This window comes from Malaclemys terrapin, chromosome 17 (assembly GCF_027887155.1).
Source record: "Malaclemys terrapin pileata isolate rMalTer1 chromosome 17, rMalTer1.hap1, whole genome shotgun sequence".
Lineage (NCBI taxonomy): Eukaryota > Metazoa > Chordata > Testudines > Emydidae > Malaclemys > Malaclemys terrapin.
Genome location: NC_071521.1, coordinates 10,096,564 through 10,112,923, shown reverse-complemented (window position 1 = coordinate 10,112,923; position 16,360 = coordinate 10,096,564). Strand labels below are relative to the sequence as shown.

Genomic DNA, 16,360 nt, shown 5'->3' with positions numbered 1-16,360 from the left:
GGGGGGGGGGGGAACTCCCAATCAAACCACAACCTTTCTGTTTAAAAGGCCAATTGGAGATGGTGTTTTCACAGAGGTAACAAGTGCCCAGAAAATAGAAATAGAACAACTGCAGCAAACTCAGAGCTACCAGGTGCAGAGTTGCTGATCCACACAGGAGCATCTTCATGCTTCTAAACTGAACTCAGAAAAGTTGATATTTACTGAAAGCCAAAATACAAAGTAATTAAAATTTTTTTTTTTTTTTTTTTAAAAGACTGAGCTCCCACTCAAACACCCAGTTCAGCCGTGATAGTAATAAAGCTAATCAAAATAACACTTAGGACTAATCAAGGCTTTGGGAAAATAAACTAATTAAGTATACACTGCAATTAGCATGGCGGAAAACTGAGGCACAGAGAAATCACATACCTTGCCTAATCAAACAAACCAGTATCACAGCCAGAATTTCCTGGCTCCCAGTCCTATGTTCAGGATCATTAGATGAGCCAGAAGCACTGTTTGTATTTATGAGGTTCGTTTGGTTAAACACTGCTCTCTCTTATCTGTCCACATTCCAGGCAGTTCACCTCGGTGGCATGCCCACTCTCCCACATCAGGTTTCAAGGTCGCTCTCTTGTCCAGGTCTCATGTGCAGCAGTGACATTACAGAAGGCCAGGCTACATTGATACACATCCATAGACCAACTCCAGTTTTGCCAATGCCCTTTGGATCACGCAGCAGACGCGAATAGCTTTGCGCAGTGAACACACAAGGATTTATTTTGGAATAGAATCTGTTAATCTGAAAGGGGGAAAGCGTGTTCATTTAAAGAAATGGATCAGAGAGGCAGAGACCTGAACAGGCCAAATGAAACAGCACCTCTCCCCCCCTGCATGCTCATTAGCAGATTCATGGGGAAACATGCCACACGGCCACGTCTCAATGCAGCTCAGCGCCGGGCAGATGTGACATGGTTAAGCCTTGTAGGCAGGTGTGTGTGGTGTCACTGTACAGTGTGTGGGTGTGTGGATGTGTCCCCAAAGATGCTTGGCACAGAAATTCTGCCTCTTAACAACTGGCCAGAGGCACAGTGTATCGTCTACTCAATGTGGGCACTCAGTAGCACTGTCAGGTTATCTAATGGCCAAATGAAGTCCTCAGACGAGTCGCCCTCCTTTCAGAGCAGGTAATGCTTTTCCTAAGAGCCACCCACTATATCCCACAGTCTCGCGAGTGACTTTTGGGTAGCAAGTCATTCAAAACCCTAGGGCCTCTCCATGACCCCAGACCCCAGCACAGCGTGTAAAGAGGAAGATGGCTGTTATTAAAGCAGAAGTCAATAGGGCAAACAAAAAATGCTAGCCCTCTTGAAGTAGCTCTTTCCACTGCAAACAGAAGCTATCAGGCTTTTTTCTTTTCTCTCTCCTGGGGGAGGCTCCTGACTGATTGGATGGTGGGATATTGTGTTGACAGTAGAAAGAGTGGACCCAGAGGGGCAGGTGGTTTTTGCGTCCTTATCTCCATCTTTCTGTTCCTCAATTTATCCCAGTTTTCTCCCATTATTTCGCAGCCCCATTGGTAGAAAACATTCAAACCAGGGGTCAAAACAACATGCTCATGACGTGGCCCTGGCTCCCGAGAGGTGCACCTTCCTACCTTTTTGGTTTCAGTTTGGTTTTCTTTCCTGGACTGGCAGCCATGGAGGCGCTGAGGTTCTGAGGGGCGTCTCTCAGCCCAAAGCTCTTGGCCACATGGCCCAGGTGGAGGGATTTGATGTGGAAGATGTGCTTCAGGGTCTTGGGGTAGGTGGTGTAGGAGCGAAGGAAAGACTGCAGTGCTGCGAAGGACAGAGAAAGAGTTATTCTTTCCACCACATTATGGATTTTTTTTAAACCTGCTCCATCCTGCCTGTTTCAGCTGAAAGGACGTTGCCTAGCCATTTGTGATACCCTGGATATCAGCTCTAGAAATGGTTGGGATATTAAAAATACGTGAAGTATTAGTGCAATCCTGTGGGAGGAGGAAAGTTGTGAGGAGAGAGGTCAGGAGCAGAAAAGAAGCGACATGAAGATACAGGTCTGCCTCTTCTAAACACTGCCCCCTTGTCCGACAGGATGGTGGTCTTCAACCTGCTTAGGAACTGAGCTGGTGACTTTGTCCGGTAGAAGCTTAGAGAGGGGAAAAAGGGGAAGTAGAAAGAGGAAGACAGGAAGGCAGTGGGATGAAGAGAGGCAGAGAAGGGGTTGTGAGGAGGGTCGGGGGCAGACTCCTCCGGTACCACAATCCCAGCAACCAATAAATTCTTTGCCAGTCACCACCTAGTCCCTTAGAAATACCTGAGAGACACATGGATTTTCCGTTTCATCACCAGGCTGAGAACAGAGCTCACCTTTTAAAAGGGAAAAAAAACTCAGTAGCATGTACATTTCCTTCGAGTCTTTACCCCTCTAATGCCTTCCTCAGATCTTACTGCTCTAAGGACAAGCCTCATGAATGGCAACACTGCGAACCACACCTGTGGCCATCCCAGAATGCTAACCGCACCCACACTTCAGGCTGCAGCTTTCCTCTCTGCTATTGGGACACTCTTTGACTGAGGCTCACCCTCGTCTCCCAAAATCCCCTGCTCGGCTCACTAAATCTCCCATTCGCTGCTCCCATTCAGACCTGCACCTACAGCCCCCCTCTCACAGCCCCGACAGCAGCAAGCTCTAAACTCGAACCTCCCATGCCCTTGCTTGTTGAGCCACTGGACCAGCAAGTTTGCCCACAGCTTAAATCTAATCTCTCAGCAGCAGCAGGAGCTTGGAGTTTATGAACAGTAATAAAAATGTCATTTTAACAGCTCAGCTCCTGGAAGGACCCTGGGAATCCATCAAAGCTCTGTTTACTGAGTAAAGCGAACGCCTTTTCCCAATCGATGAGAAGAAACTCAGGTGAATCCTTCGCACCCCTCCCCTGATTTCCTATTGGGAGTCTTTTAGGGATAGCTGAACGAAGGATCAGTATTTTCGGAGAGGATGCTTAACATTTCAAATGCCCAGTCTGCTGGAGGGGCCCTCGATAAGACACCAAGAGCAATAAGGACCCAGCTTGAATGCTCTCAAAATCCAAATGCTGCTGCTCGCTCGCTCTCTCTAAAGCTATTGGGTTAAATTCACTCCTGCTGTAAGGTGCAACTCCCATGAAAAATTCTATGGCAGATGCACCCACTTGCATCAGCTCAGAATCTGGTCCGCTGGCTATTTCACTCCCATCAAAGCTATAAAGCCCCTTACAGCACTCAAAATGCTTGGATCCCAAGACCTTGGGAAGCCAATGTTTTCGGAAGCAGCCTGTACTCAAATCCTGGACGTTACCACTGACTAGGTCAGAAAAAGCAGAAAAGGGAAACAAATGCACTGCTGGCATGGTGTCCAACGGATCGTCTGCCATGAAGGCAAAAGCCAGCTGCAATGTTAATTATTCATGATTCTTGGCTTGGAAGGGGAGGAAGAAGGGAGTCTATGGAAGCCAGTCGGTGATGGAAAATTTGCATATGCAGATAGTGGAACAGGAGAAGGGGGGCGGGCAGCCCTGGTTCAAGACAAACAGTGGCTGCATCATGTTTCAACATTTCATGACATTCTGGACGCATTTCCCCACAGCAGCCATCAAAAGTCCTCAGCATGTAGCTCAGCAACAAGAGTGTGTGTATAGAGTTACACTGTGCCGGCACAGACATGGATCTGTTTTGTACAAGACTCAAGCCCATTCAGTTGTTTCCTTTTGTCACAGTGTATTACAGGTAGCATGGTCTGGAGACGTGAGCAGGGCACTAGGCCCCAGGACTATTGGATTCTACTCCCAGCCCTTCTGCTGACTCTGCATGACCACTTGTAAGGGTACGTCCAGACTACCCGCCGTATCGGCGGGTAGCAATCGATTTATCGGGGATCGATATATCGCGTCTCGTCGAGACGCGCTCCCTGTCGACTCCGGAACTCCACCGGAGCGAGCGGCAGCAGCGGAGTAGATGGGAGAGCCGCGGCCATCAATCCCGCGCCGTGAGGACGGGAGGTAAGTCGGAATAAGATACGTCGACTTCAGCTACGGTATTCCCGTAGCTGAAGTTGCGTATCTTACATCGACACCCCCCCAGTGTAGACCAGGCCTAAGTCATGGAATGGCTCTCGGCCTCGGAGTTTCCTCCGCTGTAAAATGGGGATAACAGGGGACACTCACTGGAGTGTTAAGAAGCCTAGTGGGTTAGGAGCAAGAATTTGATCAGGGAGGAAGGTTTGGCCCTTGTGTTTGTAATGAGTTTTGAGATACTTGGTTAAAAACCATAAAAGTACTATAGCATCAATCAAGCAGTTCATAGCAACGTCCACAACAGCGAGGTTTGGCTATTATATTTCGCAAGTCTCTAGCACCTTCCATCCAAAGAGCTCAAAACGCTTTAAAACATGACTGAATTGAGCCTCCCAGGCCTCCAGAGGAGTGATGCAAGAATTTAAAGGTGAAAACGAGGCAGAGAGCTATTCTATGACATGCCCAAGGTCAAAGCTAGGACCAGAACCCTAGAATTCCAACTCCCAGTTCCTTGCTCATCATCATCTTGATGCATGCCATTTGAAATGTACAGATTAGATTAGGGCAGGAAGATCTATTACTAAACACGATTCCTTCACTATGTCCTTACTCAAGAAGCTAGCACGACATTCAGAAAATAGCACCTCTGCTCTCTTGGCAACAGACCTAGCCATTTGTCTTAAATTTAATACAACAGCCTTGAATCCTGAATTTACATGATATATCGGGAGCATCTTCTCCCTCCCCAGCATGTACCGTTACAAGACGGTGCTCTCTGATCACTTTCTTTATTTGTACCTTGAAATGGAATGATCTTTTCTGGCAGACATTACCATCCACAAGGAAAGTATTTCACTTTTATTGTGGGTTTTTTGTTTTGGTAAGAATGATTCAGATTGTTAATAATTCAATATACAGTGAATTCATAAAGAACCCTGCTCTCTTAGAAGTCAATGGGAAGTTCTGCACTGAAGTCAATGGGAATTCTACTGAAGTTAGGACAGCAGTATTTAGCTCCTAACTGAGTGGGATGGGAAGAAATTGACCAGGAGGTGAAGTGAGATGGAAGGAAGAAGGTTCAAAGGAAAATAATCTAGTTCTATATTACCCTAGAGCATAGATGGTTCAGTTCCTTGGGTGCAGGACTGGGGTCCTCGAAAGGGCATCCAATATTAAGTTTGAGTAACAGTTAGTAATTTGCCTTGGACACTGTTTTCACAACAGGTATTTTGTTTTTGCATGTACATTCCCTGTGCCCCAGATCAGCCTTGTAGAACAGGAGGGCTGTATCAGTTCATATTGTCCCATCCCTTTGGTTTCTGCCAGGAGGCAGTGCATCAGTACAGGATCTCTGGCCACTCCCATGGTAATTTCCCCCCAGAGCAGATGCAATCTCTTGCCTCCTGTCCCACTGGCATATTCTCAAATCTAAGTATAGATGGTAAAAACTCACTGTATTGCTCTGTGCCACACTTTACAGATCCTACTTGGCAAAGACAGAAGATGAAACTGCAGATTTGTACATAAAGATTAAATAATAATTGTAGTTATCAGCAATTGTGCTTCCTCTGCTACTGTGGCTTACACACACACACACACACACACACACACACACGAAATATATCCTTGGCCGAGGGCTGCTAGGCATCTCTTCCAAGACATTGTCTCAATGGGTCAAATGTATCCCTGGTGTAAACAATGGATTCAATGCAGTTACAACCAGGATGAGATTAGCCTCTTGCCTCTGACCTTCCCCTTGTAACACATAACCTAGACACTCACGTGACTGGGTCAGAGCTCCCTAGATGCAAATCCTAATGAAAGCCAAGACTGAACTTCATTTGTATGAAATACATGAAAGCAAGAAATTAACATTTAATATCATTATAAAGCCTTCTGCGTCCATTTCAACCCCCCTTAGAGACACTTCCGCTAGAGAATGCTTCTGCTAGGCCTTTCCCCCAAAGCCCACCTCATCAGAGGGGAACCCTTGCCGTTTGTATCAGCCATTCAGTAATAAGTTTAAAGAAACCTACTGACCTTTCTTTGCCCACTGGACAGTTCCCTCTCCGGAGTGCACATAATTTTCAAATTCCGTCTGCAAGACCGTCGCCCGTTCCCGCACTTCCTGGGGGTTCGTGCCACGGGATTTCTAGGAGGGCGGTGGGAGGATTAGAGGAAAGACAGAGTTTGAGTCAGGAATAATGAAGCAGTTTAGAATAGATTTAATAACAGTAAAATCACACAGTAACCACCCCAGGGCCAACGAGGGTAATCCTCTCAATATTACTAGGGAAAAAAATATGTATAGATAAAGATGTTAAAGTCAAAGCAACCAGTGAGCACTGCTTTGTGAAGGGAGCAAATCAGGTTTAATTTTGTGTTTTCTAACACCTATCACATATATTTTCCCCCCTCTCCTGCTAGCAGCCACTTTGGATTCACCGATTCAGCTTCCAATCTTGATTACAGCAGAGTCAGCCCGGAGAAACTCCATTCAGATCAGTGGAGTTACTCCAGACTGACACCACTGGGCCCAGTTTTCTCTTGTGTTTTAGAATGATGTTATTCTAAGTAAGACCGGGAGTAAATCAATCAATCAATCAAACAATCCATATAACCAGTCCTGCCCTAGGACAATGAATTAAACCACCTACATTCGTTCTCTCTCATTCCCTATCAACTTCCTGCTCCTTATTCTCATCTTCACTGATCTTCCTCTCCCTACACTTTCTTTTTCATTCCCATCTACTTCCCAGGAGCCTCCATCCAAGCTGTTCTCTCCACTTCTTTCTTCCACTCTTGGCCTACCGCCTTCCTAGACCATGAACAATCTTTTCCTTCCTGCACCCTAAGCGCCCTCTCCACTTCCTTCCAGAGAGCTCCTTTATGCAATGACGTCTCTGCATTTTCCCATGCGTGAACCATTGTCCCATGTATTGCATCTGTGCACGGTAGACAAGGGGCTCTAGTCATTTTACTGGATTTTCGGGGGAAAAGGTCTCTATATAATCTCCAAGCTACAAAGCACAGCAGACCAAATTCACTCCTGGTGATACAGGGTGCAAGGCTGACTTAAATGCCATCATGTCTGCTTACACCCGTGGAGAACTGAATTATTAACAATAACTAATCTGATGAGCTATTTCGCAGTCGAGGGTCCATGCAAGGATTTAATATGCCAGAAGTGGAGCCACCTCACCAAAGCGGACATTTGTCATTGTCATTATCAAGTTTCTACTGACGTGAAACATAAAACTTTTTTTCTCTCCCCTCCCCACCCTCTCCACTTTTTCTTTTGTTAAGCCTCACAGGCGGCATCGAGTGTCACCTTCCCAGCGTTTTTTAATATGAATGTGAAATTAGCGAGGTTGCCCTTTCCCCTGGCGGACAGAATCCTCTGTTATTAAAAAGTAAAGCACTTTAATAATGAAAACTTTTTCTCTTTTTCCTGTGTTTTAACTGTTTAAAATTAATGAGAAGGGCATAACAGTTGTCAAAGCGATATTGAAAGCCGGGTAGCCAGGACCGAATAAGCACGAAAATCCCTCCAGAGTGTTAAATAAACAGTGCTTCAGCCCTCTCCGAATCCCTCTGTTGGTTATTGTATACATTCTGTAACAGCACTCAGAATAGATCTGAGCACTGGGGAGGCAGAAAGGTTTCAGAATTCCAATAAAGGCCTCAAATTAAAGACAGCCTGGTGCGAATTCCAGGAGAAAATTAAAGAGACCTCAAGCTTAAGTGACAGGTGACTTGCTTCTGTGTCACAACTGTCAGGGGATTTAGTGATAATATGGCAATATATTACAAAGGACTTTTCTTATTTCCCCCTTTAGGCTTCAAAATGAGGCATCTCTTCTTGCTGGTGGAAGGGGGGGGGGGGGAGTAAGACTAAAACGAGGGATAAAAACTAGGTGCATAATTTCCAAAGTGTGAGGTCAGCCCAAGAAAAATAAATCAAAAAAAGGAAATGGAAGAAAACATAACGTTCTTAGAAAACAGCTTCCCCCCTCCTCTCCTTCCTTCTCTTCTATCCCCTCAACCCCGCCAGAAAGATTTCATTTTAAAGTTGCCCCCTAATGGGCATGAAGAAATCTGGGTTTTGATTCCTGCCTTCCAGGGAGGTTGGTCTTAAAAAAAAATAATAAAAAAAAAAATTCTAAATTTAAAACTGACTCAGAGTCGAGCAGTGTAAAAAAATAAACCCACCGTACACCACTGTCTGAGGCTGTGGACAGATAAAACAAGGAGATTGGCAGCTACAAGCAAGTCTGCATCCTTTACACACCCGAGTAAATCTCATTCCTGAGAGTATCCCTGTTCAAGTCAGAGAGACAATACACCTGAGGCCCTTCTGCCAAGGCCCAAAAGATAACGTATTGGTTTGCTTGGCTGTTTCTCCTTCTAGATATATTTACTGCCTCAGTTAGTGGAACTAACCTTTGTAACTCATGGATGCTAAACTGTGTGTTGCGTTTATGTATGTACTATGTTACACACTCCGCCTCATTTACGAAAGCTTCTATTACTCTGTGTTTGTACAGTGTCTTGCACAATGGGGCCACATTCTTGGTTGGTCCATAGGCACTGCTATAATAAACATAATTAATAAATAATAATATACACAAAGAGCAACTAATTTTATTTGCGCATTTCATGACATCACAGAAAAAAAGCAACCATGCTAAAAAAAACAAGAGATTCTCTATTTCATAAGAGAGAAACGTTTGTCTATTAAGACGGGTTTTTTTTGGGAAGGATACTGGAAATCTCCAAGTTCATTAAGGAAAACGGTTCATACAAACTAGAACAGGAGGGATTTTTTTATGGTTAAAAAAGAAGGGGGAGGTCATAATACGTCCTGCTTCTGTGATACTTGAAAACAAAATGAAGGATGTTGTTTTAATAACTTTTTTTTTGCTTGGCTGATTCTGACCCTCTTGCACAGTCCCTAGAACTCACCAAGGTATTTTTTTCTATCCCTCCCCCCGTAAAAGTTGAAAGATCAAATGTATTCTCTTTGTAGGTGGGTGAACAGTCACTCACCCAGATGTAGCCACATATATATTTTATGTGTCTAAATATAAAATATACATTTTACAGGCACTTCAGCTCACTCCCCAGTTGCTCACAGGAGCCCAAAAATGTGTGTTCCAAAGGGGTATTTATAATAGACTTCAGTCAAGGCGGTGAGAGACGAAAAGCATTGTAATGGGGACTCTATGTGCATGAGTATCACATATACGTGACTCCATGTGTGGAGAGCTGATAAGGTAAAGAGAACTCTGTAACTTGCAAGTTGCAAAGCCATGACTGGGTTAGGTTAGATCCTTCATAACAAGCGGAAATTAAAAGTTGCAATCGCGGTCTGTTCCACACACAGTCTATTGTGTTCCTCGTTCACTGTACTGGCTCTATGGAAAAGTCCTATAGCATTTAGTAGGGGATGATAACCTTCCATAGACCTTTTAGAAATCACCCTATAGAATTTGAGAGAGAATTAGATCCCTGATATAGAAGGCTACAGGCTGCCATAGAAAGGATTGCATCTTCTATTACATTTTATAGGCTTTTGAAGAGTAATGTCTATAGAATCCTATTTAATGTCCACAGAACTATATTGGTTTAATCCCTATTCAATTTTTCAGGACATTCCCGTAACAAGATATTTCTTCTCTTGGTCACTGTCTTTTAAACCTGTGTCAGGCAGCACCACCAATTTCCCACAACTAGGGTGAATCCCAGCTCCACTGAATTCAATGGCAAACTTCCCATTGTATTAAATGGGGCCAGGAGTTCAACTTTAGATTGGCAAGCTCCTTGGGAAAGAGATCATCTTTTTGTTATACGTACCGCACCTAGCATAATGGGTTCTCTAGACGCTACCACAAGTAATGAATGGAAATACTAACTGGTTTCCAAATATTGGTTTATTTTGGTGTGGTTAGGGGTTAGCCTTATTCTACAGATGGGGAAAATGAGGCACAAAGAGTTTGTTAAGGCCAATGTTTTCAAAAGTGGCCACTGATTTGAGAACCCTCAGTCGTTGGGTTCTCAATTCAATGCACCATGGGCCTGATTGTCATAAGCTTCAAAAGAGCTGCAATTGAAAAACCAAACCAAAACCTTCCAGAGAAATATTTTCTCTTCCCAGCCAACACAATTACACTGGCCCAAGATGGGTTATATTCTGCCCTGGGCCAGTGCCAGATTTTAAGTGGGATATCTTTAGAACCAGCAGGGCTAGAAATTGGAGTTTTGTAATCCTTAAAAGGGGATTCCAAGTCTCCAAGGGTACACACAAAGCTTACTTCCAGGCAGGAGCATGCACAGGAATAAAATATGAGCACTTTTGGAGCGGCGCATTCTGTGCCCCTGCTGTGGTCCCAGGGCTGGAGGAGCTGTCAGCTCCCCCCACAAACCTGGGGCCAGAGGAGTTCTGTGCCCTGCCGATTACTGGGGGGAGGGGCATGCCCCTGCTTCCAGGGATACTGGACTTCAAAGTAGTGACATTTTTATGCATAGAAAAGGTACACTAGGTCATTTTTAGAGAATGCAGCAATCCCAAACTCACACCCACGAATCCTTTATCCTAACACACACGCTTATTAAACTATGTATTTGTTAGACTACTTTACAGACCACACTCCTGAACAATAAGGATTTGTTCCAGTCAACATACAACAGAAAATAAAAAACCCCCGTATATACTGTATATTGAGGAAAGGGCCAGAAATACATGGTTTTGAATAGAAATGTCAGATGGTCCACAGATCTCCATGGAAGATGATGTATGGCATAACAGAAGGATGACTATTTTTCAAAGGCACGGGAACACCCACAGTTGCCGTCAGTAGGAAACTGGAAGACAGTGCACAAGTTGAAGACTGTGGGCTGGTGCAAGGAAACGAGCGAACTGGCAAAATAATGAGCGAGTGGAAAAAAAAAACCTGGATAATGCTTGACTTTCACGCACATTCTATCTGGGCCCTTAAACAGCAGTACTCTCCAATTTGCTCTAATGACAGAGAGATCCATTGCAGTCTGCATTCGGTGAATTAGCAAGGAAGGAGCTTATCCAGAGCCCACCAATGTCAGTGGAAAGACTCCCATCTGCGGCAATGGGCTTTGGAGCAGGCCCTAAGCAAACAAAGGTGAAAATTAAAAAACCCTGGAGAATGCATCACAAAAATGTTTATTTACTTGGAGGACTGTTGTGTAGTTTGTAATCACTTAAAATATTTCAGAATCTGCTAGCTAATGGACTGCAGTCGGTTTGTAAAAAAAGCAATGCAGTTTCTTTGCCATAAAAGCCCTCACTACAGCACGGCCTGCTGTGAAATCTTTGCTGAGCATTGTAAAGGGACCTTTTGGAGCAAAACTTTCAAGGAACATAGATTAGGGAAGTGTGGAATAGCAAGGTTCAACTGTCATTTTGCACTGCCCAGGTCATAGGTTTGCTAATACCTTGTCTTGAAGAAACAGAGCCAAGGAAAGGCTTATTTGTCACGCTTGGTTAGGAAACGTAAATTTAAGCAATTCCGAATCGAACATTTGCTCACCTTGGTTCCCCACCGGCGCCCCTGGAAACGATCGTCTTTCATCAGGCTGGACAGAATATCCTCCATCTTCATTTCGAAGACACTGACGCAGCAGAAAAGGAAACAAAAAATAGTAATGGCTCCTCTTTTCCCAAAGACGATGCACAGCTTTCTCTATGGCTATGTCTACACTGGCAATTGAACGACAAAACTTTTGTCTTTCAGAGGTGTTACCCCCACCACCCCTCAAAAGACAAAAGTTTTGCCGCGACAAGTGCCAGTGTGAACAGTGCTGCTCGCTGGGAGTAGACATCTTTTGTCGGCAGGGGAGCCAACAAACTGCAGCTACACTGTGCGACTTTTAGGGGCATGGTTGTGGCCACACAGCCCTGTCACTAAAAGCTGTGTAGTGGAGACATAGCCTACAGAAGCTGACTCGCTTCCTCACCAAGGGGATCAGACATAACCAGTGATCCCCAAAACCCCACAGAATGGCAAAGCGGGGCAGAGGGAACCAATGCCTAACATTTCAGCCTGAGAATCCAGGCTCTGACATGATGCCCTATATGTTTTCTTAGTGCTTCTCACTTCCAACGAGTCTCACTTCAGCCACAATTTACATCACCATAACTGACACGGAACCCGGGAGATGTCTGAAGACCTGGAGTGAAATCTTTGTCCTACTGAAGTCAATGGGAGTCTTTTATATTGATTTCAAGAAGGCCACGATTTCACCCATAATCTTGCTCCCATTAAACTGAAGGGCAAAACTAACACATATTTCAGTGGTGCAGGATGTAACAGAACAGTAGCCATGGGTGGGAAGTGAAGAAGAACACTGTAGTCCATTGGAAGATTCTTGGCTCTCACCTACCATAAAGTCTTCAATAATTAGTACTTCCAATTTTAAGGTTTAACTGAAAATTATTAATTTAGCTCTAGAGAAAAGAAGCAGAGTAAATGGGAAATATTAGTGTATTATGAAAAAAGTACCAGATAAAGTTTTCATATGGTTCCTATCCTCAGTAATTTTGAGCTGGTCAGTTTTACAGTAATAATTAATAAGACAATGAACCTCTAACACACCTGGACGATCTCAAAGGACTTTAATAAACATTAAGGTGACCTGCAAAAGAATTGAGTTTGTGTACTTGTGTGTGCATATATATGAGAGAGAGAAATTCACAGATTCAAGGCCAGAAGGGACCATTCTGATCATCTAGTCTGACCCCTGTATAACACAGGCCACAGACCTTCTGCAAAATAATTCCAAAAGAGTATCTTTTAGAAAAACCATCCCAGCTTGATTTAAAAACTGTCAGTGCTGGAGAATCTACCAATACCTTTGGTAAATTGTTCTAATGGTGAATTACTCTCACCATTAAACATTTATGTCTTATTTCCAGTCTGATATTGTCTAGCTTCAACTTTCAGCCGTTGGATCATGTAGTATTGAAGAGCCCATCATTAAATATTTGTTCCCCAGGTAGATACTCATAGACTGTAATCAAGTCACCCCTTAACCTTCTCTTTGAGTCTATGACTATAAGGCATGTTTTCTAATGTCTACATCTTTAATCATTCTCATGGCTCTTCTCTGAACCCTCTCCAATTTATCAACATCCTTCTTGAATTGTGGACACCAGAATTGGATGCAGTATTCCAGCAGCAGTCACATTTATGCCCAATATAGAGGGAAAATAGCCTCTCTTCTCCTGCTCAATTCCCGTCTTTATATATCCCAGAATTGCATTAGCTCTTTTGGCCACAGAGTCAGACTGGAATCTCATGTTCGGCTGACTATCCAAAACAACCCCCAAATCCTTTTCAGAATCACTGCTTCCCAGGGCAGAGCCCCCATCCCGTAAGTACGGCCGATATTCTTTGTTCCTAGATGTATACATTTAGCCGCATTAAAATGCATATTCTCTGCTGGCACCCAGTTTATTTAGTGATCCTTACTGCTCTGTATCAGTGGCCTGTCCTCTTCATTATTTACCACTGCCAATTTTTGTGTCATCTGCAAACTTTATCAGTGATGATTTTATGCTTTCTTCCAAGTCATTCAGCCCTCATGGGCCGAGTGTTTTTGACTCTAGCATAGGAAAGGTTTTCTCCCACATGTTAACAATCCCTCCCCTCCCTCCCCAAAAAAAATATTGTGTTGAAAAACAAATGGTGAAAAGCAGGTATAAGCATTCATAGGTCATATCATGTGCCAATGGAAAGTTTGCCATTGGCTTCAATACGACCAATATTTGGCTGTATGAACAGTACTGTATTAAGAATTAAACCAACGTTCTGTGAAAATTTGAGGGCCAAATATACTTTTTTTTCCTGGCACATTATGCGGTTGCTTGTCCACATTTTTCTACCTTAGCAAACTCTGTGCCTGTGTGAAAGCATAGAGAGGCCCTTATTTTTAAATCACAGCATTCTAAATGTAACAAACAGAATTTTTTGGCCAAGTGCTTTTGCTTAATGCTGCCATGTGGAAGACTCCGGGTCAACACACAGACCCATCGTATCATTCCGCAGCTCAACAAGGCATGGAGTGCATCCAAGTCTCCACTGGAACACACAAAGTTTACTTCCAGGCAGGCAAGTCAACCTAGATACAATTTACATGGAGCTACTATTGGGTGGGTGCATAACTGGTTGGAAAACCGTTCCCAGAGAGTAGTTATCAGTGGTTCACAGTCAAGCTGGAAGGACATATTGAGTGGGGTCTTGCAGGGATCAGTTCTAGGTCCGGTTCTGTTCAATATCTTCATCAATTGTTTAGATAATGGCATAGAGAGTACACTTATGAAGTTTGCAGACGAGACCAAGGTGGGAGGAGTTGCAAGTGCTTTGGAGGACAGGATTAAAATTCAAAAGGATCTGGACAAACTGGAGAAATGGTCTGAAGTAAATAGGATGAAATTCAATAAGGACAAATCCAAAGTACTCCACTTAGGAAGGAATAATCAGTTGCACACATACAAAATGGGAAATGACTGTCTAGGAAGGAGTACTGTGGAAAGAGGTCTGGGGGTCAGAGTGGATCACAATCTAAATATGAGTCAACAGTGTAACACTGTCATAAAAAAAAGCAAATATCATTCTGGGATGTATTAGCAGGAGTGTCGTAAGAAATACATGAGAAATAATTCTTCTGCTCTACTCCGTGCTGATTAGGCCTCAACTGGAGTATTGTGTCCAGTTCTGAGCGCCATATTTCAGGAAAGATGTGGACTGATTGGAGCAAGTCCAGAGAAGAGCAACAAAAATGATTAAAGGGAAAACATGACGTATGAGGGAAGATTGAAAAAATGGGTGTGTTTAGTCTGGAGAAGAGAAGACTTAGAGGGGTCATGATAACAGTTTTCAAGTACATAAAAGGTTGTTACAAGGAGGAGGGAGAAAAACTGTTCTCCTTAGCCTCTGAGGATAGGACAAGAATCAGTGGGTTTAAATTGCAGCAAGGGCAGTTTAGGCTGGACATTAGGAAAAACTTCCTAACCATCAGGGTGGTTAAGCACTGGAATAAATTACCTAGGGAGGTTGTGGAATTTCCATTGTTGGAGATTTTTCAGAGCAGGTTGGACAAACATCTGTCAGGGATGGTCTAGTTAATACTTAGTGCAGCCTTGAATGCAGGGGACTGGACTAGATGACCTCTCAAGGTTCCTTCCAGTCCTACATTTCAATGATTCTATAAAGGCAGCCTATATAGCCCTGCTGCAGGTACCAAGCAGCCTCATTGTCACTCAACGATGATGCTTTTCATGTGATTAAGGAGCTCCTAGGATCAGTCTATTCTCATCCAGAAAGATGGTGACAGCAACAAAGGACTGAGAGGCTAGGGGAAAAGAGTGGGATCAGCAGGATTTTTCCATGCCTCACCATCCCCCAAAACAAAACACTGTAAAGGACTTTGTTTTACTAGCTTGCAGCATCCATTTCCCAGCCAAGTTATTCCACTTTCCCACTAGATCTTGCAATCATTACAACTGACTGCAATGTTACTTGGCTTAGGGCTGATTGGACACAGACTCCCTGTTGGATAAGCTCACTCACCAAGTCTGACATAGCCTCAGCGGCCATTTTCAATGCCAGCCCTAAGACTTTATTTTCTTTCCTTTCTGGGATCACAGTCAAAAAAGGGAAACTTCAACATCTCTTCCTGGTTACGTGTAAAACCAATGCCCTGCCTGTTTGTGATCATTAAAAATCCCACGGAGCCTTTTGCAATAAAGGAGACAATCTGGTGTCATAGCCAAGTGTCACAAGAGGTGTTTATTTTCATGTAAAGCCAAAGTTGCTCCACCAAAGTCAACGGAGTTACTATGGATTTATACCTGTTTACAGAAGAGCAGAGTTTGGACCACTGTTTAGGAATCTTTCTGGATCAAAGGTGTCATAGGAATGTAAGGATTCTGAAAGGTATTATTTTTGTTTTCTTAAATTTGGTGAATTCAGAGATAAATAATAATACTCTGCACTTCAGTGCCTGCATCTGAGGATCTCAAAGCACTTTACAATAGGAACTGATCTCGATCCTCACAATACCCTGCAAGACAGGGAGAACAATAGTGACCTATTTTGCAGCTATGGAAAAAGAGGCACAGACAGGTTAAATAACTTTTCCCAGGTCACACAGGGAATCAATGGCAGAACCAGGAACGGAACCCAAGAGTAAATACTGACAGCTCCAGAATTTATTCACTAAATCACACTACTAAATGCAAGCATGGCACATGGGAAAGCGTCCCCC

General features: G+C 43.7%; 1 protein-coding gene across 2 annotated transcripts in view; it reads right to left on the bottom strand.

Annotated features, from left to right (window-relative positions):
- The window catches only part of DDX31 (DEAD-box helicase 31), a 66,587-nt gene that overhangs the window by 15,395 nt on the left and 34,832 nt on the right, over positions 1-16,360 (bottom strand). For both annotated transcript variants that reach the window (XM_054007957.1, XM_054007958.1), the window contains 3 exons: positions 11,623-11,704; positions 6,098-6,209; positions 1,640-1,820 (listed from right to left, as the gene is read on the bottom strand). In XM_054007957.1, coding sequence (XP_053863932.1) covers positions 1,640-1,820; positions 6,098-6,209; positions 11,623-11,704 — 375 coding nt within the window. The remainder of the gene's footprint in view (positions 1-1,639; positions 1,821-6,097; positions 6,210-11,622; positions 11,705-16,360) is intronic.